This window comes from Triturus cristatus, chromosome 2_2, assembly GCF_964204655.1.
Source record: "Triturus cristatus chromosome 2_2, aTriCri1.1, whole genome shotgun sequence".
Lineage (NCBI taxonomy): Eukaryota > Metazoa > Chordata > Amphibia > Caudata > Salamandridae > Triturus > Triturus cristatus.
The window spans coordinates 712,479,664-712,486,851 of NC_140582.1; the positions used below are offsets into that span (position 1 = coordinate 712,479,664).

At 55.3% G+C, this 7,188-nt stretch overlaps 1 protein-coding gene across 2 annotated transcripts; it reads left to right on the forward strand.

Annotated features, from left to right (window-relative positions):
- Positions 1–359: 359 nt before the first annotated feature.
- Positions 360–6,322, forward strand: HELT (helt bHLH transcription factor). 2 transcript variants are annotated; one of them, XM_085643283.1, is made up of 4 exons: positions 360–664; positions 1,564–1,668; positions 3,200–3,296; positions 5,187–6,322. In XM_085643283.1, exons 1-4 carry the CDS (start codon positions 638–640, stop codon positions 5,657–5,659), a joined length of 702 nt encoding a protein of 233 aa, XP_085499409.1. In that variant the 5' UTR covers positions 360–637; the 3' UTR covers positions 5,660–6,322. The 2 variants fall into 2 exon arrangements, with proteins under 2 accessions (XP_085499409.1, XP_085499410.1); XM_085643284.1 differs by lacking the exon at positions 1,564–1,668.
- Positions 6,323–7,188: the final 866 nt, after the last annotated feature.

Genomic DNA, 7,188 nt, shown 5'->3' on the forward strand with positions numbered 1-7,188 from the left:
GCCTTGGAGAGGGTCCCCGCGGCTTGGCGGAACAGCCTATTAAAGGCTTACTTAATTACTGTAATGCCTCTGGACAGGCCTTTCAGAAAGGCTGCTGGAAGTGATAATAATAATAATAAAAAGCCCTGGGGTGGGTGGGGGCTCGGCCGGGGCCGGGGGAAGCAGGTCTAGCAAAGGCGGCATGGCGCGCGCTCTGCGCAGCGGCCCCTTTTGGATGAGACGACAGGCCACGCAGAGGGCCAGTGCGCCATCACGTTTCCCGCCCGCCCCTTCACATGCAAGACCCACCTTCACGTGTCCCTTCAAGGGCCCACGTGGATTCACCAAGTTGCCCCTGACCCCCTCCCCCCAAAGCAAAAGGCCTGCCCGTCTCCCAGGCCCCCCTTCCCCGTCGCCTGCAGACTTAAACTGTTACTTTTAATGCATGCACTCCTCCTCGCCGGCCAAACACTGGGCGCTGCTAATCCCGGTGAATAATCCGGGCCATGAATACAGGAGCCCCCCTCACACCCCAGGGTGATCGCTTTATAAGCAGCCCATGGCACGGACCGGACTGCACTTGCACCCAGGACCCTGAGCAGTTCGTACAAGGGCACCAAGCGCCGCAACTAAGAAGGGTCTCTGCGCCTCAGTCAGGATGGCCTCCAAGCTGAAGGACCACAGAGTGAGTGCTGCCTGTGTATTGAAGCCAGTTTTTATGGAAAATAATGAACTCTTTTTTAAAGTTAGTTTACACAGTAAAGTTTTGGTGTCCCATTCCGGATAGGCCATTCTGGTGCATGTTTTACGCGCGCTTAGATGTAATCCAAAGTGGCCACGTTTGGCTTTCTCGGAAATGACATTGCCTGTCAGGGAAAGTGGGAGAAGGTGTGAGCTTTATGATCTGTGTTTAGGGTTAATCCTACCTGGCTGAGGAGGCTTCGCCCCTAGCCCAGATTTTACCCCTGACACCTGTATTTCAAACACTACATGTTTTAAAGTACAGAAATGTTACGGATAACTAACTGCATATAATTGTGCCAAGTGGGCCACTTGCTCCAAAAAGTGGTCAGCGCGTACAGAGAAGGGCTGCTTAATTGGCACTTACACTATTGATTAATACCCGACTAAATGGACCAGGGCAGTAATGAGATTGAAGATGCGCGTCCTCGAGCCCAGGTAGTCTGTTTCGTAATCGTAATGTCCGTAGCGCGCAACCTGCTCCAGTCTCCTGGGGCGCTGAAGAGCTGGGCCAAGCTAAACCTTCCATTGGAATGAACTGTCGGTAGGATGACTGTGTTACAGGGTTTCGACCGAATACCCTGCTCTTCTTTTAAACACAGGTTTTAAGAATAAGGGTAATTTCAGGTTTGGGGTCCCTGTGTGCGAGTGACGTCAAACTATATTTATTGTACATTGCTAATGTATTCATGTCCCGGAAAGGCTTTATATGCAAGTATAGAGTTGTATTTTCATGCGTGATGGGAAATGTTACGGGCCCCTTTCCCGCGTTTCTATGCAAATGGCAATAGACGTTTTCGATGTGTGTGACGCAGTATTCACGAGTGCTGTTTCTCGTCACAGCGGATTCCAGTGTCGCACAAGGTGATTGAGAAGAGAAGGCGCGACCGGATCAACCGCTGTCTGTTGGAGCTGGGCAAGGCGGTGCCAATGGCGCTGGCCAAGCAGGTATGTAGCGTGCGGGGAACAGTGCCAAGCACTTCAGAGGGGCAGCGGGAATAGCTAGCGGCCCAGCGTCGCCGTAGAGGCAGTAAGGCACAGAGACAGAGCAGGGTGTACCGAAGGGCGAAGTGGCGCTAGGCGTGGGAGGAGTAGATTATGGGTGGGAGAAGTGAGTCGCAGATTGAAGGGCGAGGTGAACTAGAGCTGACAGCGGGCAAGCACTACAGGAGGGGTACAGTGACCAAAACCTACGGGAGGGGCAGAAGGGCACAGTGACCCAGCGCACCAAAGGGGCACAGTGACCTAGCGCTGCCGAAGGGGGAGAAGTCAGTACCCAAGGTTGCGAGAGGGACGCGCGGGCGCAGTGGCCTTGCGCTGTGGGAAGGGGAGAGGAGCGCAGTGACCTGTCTCTCCAGGACGGACAGAAGGGCGCTGTGACCCAGTGCTACCCGAGCAACACGGAAACAGAGTGCCGTAGCGCTGTAGTCACTGGTACACAGTTATCCGTTAGAGGCAGGGGATAGCGCTGTGGTAATGGGTAGAGCAATCCGTCAGACCTGCGTAGTAGCGCTGAGGTAGCAGGCACAGTGACCCGTCAGAGCCGGGAATAGAGCTGTGGAAGCGGGTAAAGCGAGCCATCAGAGCGGGGGCGGCAGGACGCATTAAGTAACACGGCGTCCCTGCCCTTTTAGAGTGGCGAAGACGCGCTGTGCGCCCCGGAAGGCGCAGGACTGCCTTTTCAAGTCCCGGTTTTCCAGGCGGGCTAGAGTGGCAGTGCTTAGAGCTCAGTTGCGCTCCTGCCAGCACCCCGTGTCCCCAGGGCACCGTTCAGTTGGTAGCCTCTCTTCTGCTAGGATACCTGGGCTGGAAGCCCCACCCCTCTTCTCCGGGGGTACCTGGGGGCTTGACTGCCTGTTCTCCTCATCGCTCTTCTCCAGGGTTTGGCAGCTCCCCATCCTGACCCCCCCCCCCCCTGCCCCTCCACCGCCGGGGTCCCTGGAGTTAGCAGTCACTCTCATCCAGTGGTCACAGAGGTTAGAGGTCCTCTGCTCCGCCGGTCCCTGTCGCTCACAGCCCCCCTATATCCATGGCTTTCCCGAAATGGCAGTCCCAGCTCCACGTGGGCGCCAGGTGCCTGGGGTTGGCACAATAGTTTGGGCAACTCCTGGAGAGAGTGGGCTTGGCGATTCTCCCTCCTCCGACGAATCGTGGGCGGAAAACCATCTCTCAGTGCATGGTTGTTCTCGATCCTTGCTTGTGTGTGTAGGGGAGGGTGTGTGTGTGTGTGTGTGTGTGGGGGGGGGGGGGGGTTCTCAAACAGCACAGAATAGGCAGTAAATAACCCCGAGGAGGAGGGCAGTCAATCCTTCCCTCTCCTCTCCCTCAAGGAGCCCTTAGCTGACACCCTTGTCCTACGGTGGTCACTGGGTGCCGACAGGCTCGTCTCCTCTCCTCCTGGGGCCCCTGGCTATGACTGAGAGTAGATTCGCCCTCTTCGCCGCTGCTTCACACTGACCTCTCTCTCCGTCCCTTGCAGAGCTCAGGAAAGCTGGAGAAGGCGGAGATCCTGGAGATGACAGTCCAGTACCTGCGCGCCCTGCACTCCGCAGACTTCCCCCGCGGGAGGGACAAAGGTAGGTGCCTCTCGCTCTCGCCCGCTCGAAGCGCACGGCTATCCTGCAGCAGAGTGGGGGCCTTTTGACACAGCCGCGTAGACGGCGGGCGCCTCTCCCTAGCGCAGAGGAGCCCTCATACGGCATAGCGGGGGCCTCTTTACACAGCCGCGTAGACGGCGGGCGCCTCTCCCTAGCGCAGAGGAGCCCTCATACGGTATAGCGGGGGCCTCTTTACACAGCCGCGTAGACGGCGGGCGCCTCTCCCTAACGCAGAGGAGCCCTTATACGGCATAGCGGGGGCCTCTTTACACAGCGCGTAGAGTAGACGGTGGGCGCCTCTCCCTAGCGCAGAGGAGCCCTCATACGGTATAGCGGGGGCCTCTTTACACAGCCGCGTAGACGGCGGGCGCCTTTCCCTAACGCAGAGGAGCCCTCATACGGCATAGCGGGGTCTCTTTACACAGCGCATAGAGTAGACGGTGGGTGCCTCTCCCTAGCACAGAGGCGGAACCCTCCTGCTGCAGAGCTGGTGATCTTTACACTGCGCGTAGACATAGCTGCGCTCAGCGCTCTTTCAGCAGCCGCCTGGAGGTGCACCAGTGTGTGCCTTTCCCGCACACAGAGCAAGAACCCTCCTGAAGCAGAGCGGCGGGCTCCTACAGCTGCACAGACCATCGCTACGAACAGAGCGCAAGGCGCACAGCAGCAGCCTACTGTGGCGCTACCTCCCTCAAACAGAGCAAGAGACGCCCTGCAGCTCGGTGCGGGCTCCTTAGACAGCCGCGCAAACTACTTCTGCGCCCACAGCGCCAGGCGCACGGCACAGCAGCGGGCTGGCGCGCCATGGTGGGCATACCTCCCTCAAACAGAGCAAGAGCCCCCCTGCAGCAGAGCGGCGGGCTCCTACAGAGCAAGAGCCCCCCTGCAGCAGAGCGGCGGGCTCCTACACAGCCACCTAGACTACCTTTGTGTCCAGCGCGCCTGGCACACAAACGGGTGCCACTCACAGCGAGAGCCCTCCTGCAGCCCCAAGCCGCTTAGGGAACTCCTCCGGCCCTGACACCTACCCCGAGTCCTTTCACTGCCAACTGCCCAGGCAGCTCATGACGTTAGGGGTCAGAGGGAGACACACGGACGGCCTTGGCTTCCCATGACTATAACTTCTGATACTTCTAAATTTCTCATTTCAAATGCAGAGTTGCAAAGAGCAGAATTTAAGAAGTTGTGAACTACGGAGCATATTATCAAGAAACAGTGTTAAAATTATCGCCGCTTTAGCGGCAGAAAACTGCCGCTAAAGCGGCGATAATGGGCTTGATAATATGCCCCTGTGAATTCCCATAGAAGGCCATGTTCTGGTGTAAACATGGGCTTCTATGGGAATTCTCTGCGGCATATTATCAAGCACGTAATCGCCGCTTTAGCGGCAGTTTTCTGCCGCTAAAGCGGCGATAATTTTAACACCGTGCTTGATAATATGCCCCCAAATTGGCAAACCTGCTTGAATATCTCACGAGGCAACTGAAAGCCCTGCCAGTTTGCCTGGTTGATTTGTCTCGCCCCCACTCTGCTGAGTATATAGTTCCCTAGCACCTCCCGCACCTTGCACCGCTTGTAAGCGCTTATATGTATGTATTAATTGAGCACAACCAGATGTTTAGATCACACTGCAAGTGGACAGTATGTCCATATGACACTGCATTGTTTCACATAGCCCAGGGCTGCCTTTCAGACGTTAAGTATGTGTAAAGCTTACACAGGGAACGCATCATCTCTAAGGGCTTTCGGTCCACTTTTTAGATGCCGCTTAATACCTCGAAGTAAAAAATTTGTTATTAAAAGCAAGCTAGCAGTGTTTTCATTGGCTTTGATGACTTGCATTAACTCGAACCTCCTCCTTTCCCGCAGAGCTGCTGTCGGAGTTCGCGAACTACTTCCACTACGGCTACCACGAGTGCATGAAGAACCTGGTGCACTACCTGACCACTGTGGAGCGGCTGGAGAGCAAGGACACACAGTACGCGCGCATCCTGGCCTTCCTGCAGTCCAAGGCGCGCTTCATGGCCGAGCCAGCCGCTCTGCCCGAGCCCGAGCTGTGCCAGCTGCTCCAGGGCTGCGAGTACCCGAGCCCCGGCGATACACCCTTCCAGCAGGGGTCTGTGGGGCCCTACTCCTGGCACGGATCGGCCCGCAGTCCCACCACCCCAACTTACCTGCCCAGTCCCACCGTGACCCTGCCCTGCAGCCCCACCCAGCACCACGCCAACTTCCTGAGCCCGGTGCAGCGCCAGGGGCTGGACAGACACTACCTGAATCTCATGGGCCACTCCCACCCCAGCTCCTTCAGCCTGCACAGCTCCCAGCACCACGCAGTGCTCTGACACTGCTTGACTGTTAAGGCCCGAAAACGCACGCCGTCTTGCACCGTGCCGTGACACTTCCGCGCGTCAAGAGCTGGTAATGCACAGCACCAAGGCCCGCGCCGTGCTGCGCCAGTGCCCAGGGGCTGATAATGCACGGTTCGCGCCTGGTACTTCTTGTGCAATATTTTCGGATAATGAACTATCCGCCGCTGCCATGAGACACACTGGAGTCTCCAAGCGTTCCTCACGCAACGTTCTGCTACCAGAGAGACAGTAGCCGTGCGTCATCACGTGACCTCCCTGCGTGATCGGACGAGGTGAGGACAGGGGCACGAGGAAACGCACAGCCTCTCATAAACCGTATAGTTTGACCAGGCGCCGGCCCACGAGGACATGCACTATGCCTTGGCAATTTGTTATAACGCTGGCCGGTGTGTCAGCGCATCATATGCTTTCTGCTGCACGCGCACCTGTTGTGGAGGTTTTAGATTAATTTCTGTCCAAAACAGTAGCGAGCAAGCGTGCCATGGGTCCCAGCAATCCAGGAACATAGGCCCCATTAATATGTACTTCCATTACAACACAGGCGCTGTGATTCATGTCAACTGTATATACTGTACGTACTCGATGTAAATATGTCATTCTCGTTGAGCATTTATTTATAAATATATCTGATAACTGAAATCCCTTGTGTGCAAGCCTGCGTTTATTTCCATTTCTCATGACTGGTGGCTCGAAGTGAGCAATAACTACCGCAAGAAAAATTCCCCAAACTTTTATTTTTACTATTCCACATCTTCTACATTCAAGATAACAATTTTGATCCTTTTATTTTTTAGAGCAATAGCAAACCTATTCTCATTTTACAAGAGCACCTCAGTGTCACCCAACAAACCGAGGGCCTCATTTATGGGGAATTGGCGTCAGGCAGCGCCACGTGTCTTATTGCTTCGTTGTCCTAGGCCAATGTGAAAGGACAGGAGTGCACCGCATTTATGAAATGGTGCATTCTTGTCCTTGCCCCCTGCGCTGGTGCCCAATTTGCTGCCTAACGCCAACGTAGGCATTGCACCATGGTGCAAGGGTGCCTCAGTTTCAGGCAGTATTGTTTTTGTGCAGGAAGGAGCACCTTCCTGCGCAAAAAATATACAGTACAGTAAGGCATTTTGCTCTTTCCAAGTGTGGCGCAGAATGCAGTACACATGGAAAGAGGAAAAAACAAAGAGAAATGAAAATAAGTCTCTTTGTTACGCCTGCTCTGGGGAGGAGAAAGGTTTTGGCGCTGCCCCATGTTTACACGAGTAAGGAACTCTGGGACAGCATCAAAATCCATGGGCGTTGCCTGGGAAAACCCACAGCAGTGCCCATGGAACGACTCCTTGATGCAGAGTAAGGCAAGGTAGCGGCTTGCAATGCTTTATCTTACTCCATATCTATGAGGCCATGCAATGCTATGCAGTGCAGCTTTGTGTCGCCTCATAGAAATGAATGAGAGGCTTGCACAACGGGAGCATCAAAAAAAGGGATGCTCTGGTGCCACAAGCCTC

Excerpts from the sequence above, each read along its gene's own strand:
- HELT (XM_085643283.1), top strand. The coding sequence starts at position 638 with ATGGCCTCCAAGCTGAAGGACCACAGA. Across the intron at positions 665-1,563 it reads CCAAGCTGAAGGACCACAGA|CGGATTCCAGTGTCGCACAA; the intron begins GTGAGTGCTGCC and ends TTCTCGTCACAG. Across the intron at positions 1,669-3,199 it reads CAATGGCGCTGGCCAAGCAG|AGCTCAGGAAAGCTGGAGAA; the intron begins GTATGTAGCGTG and ends CGTCCCTTGCAG.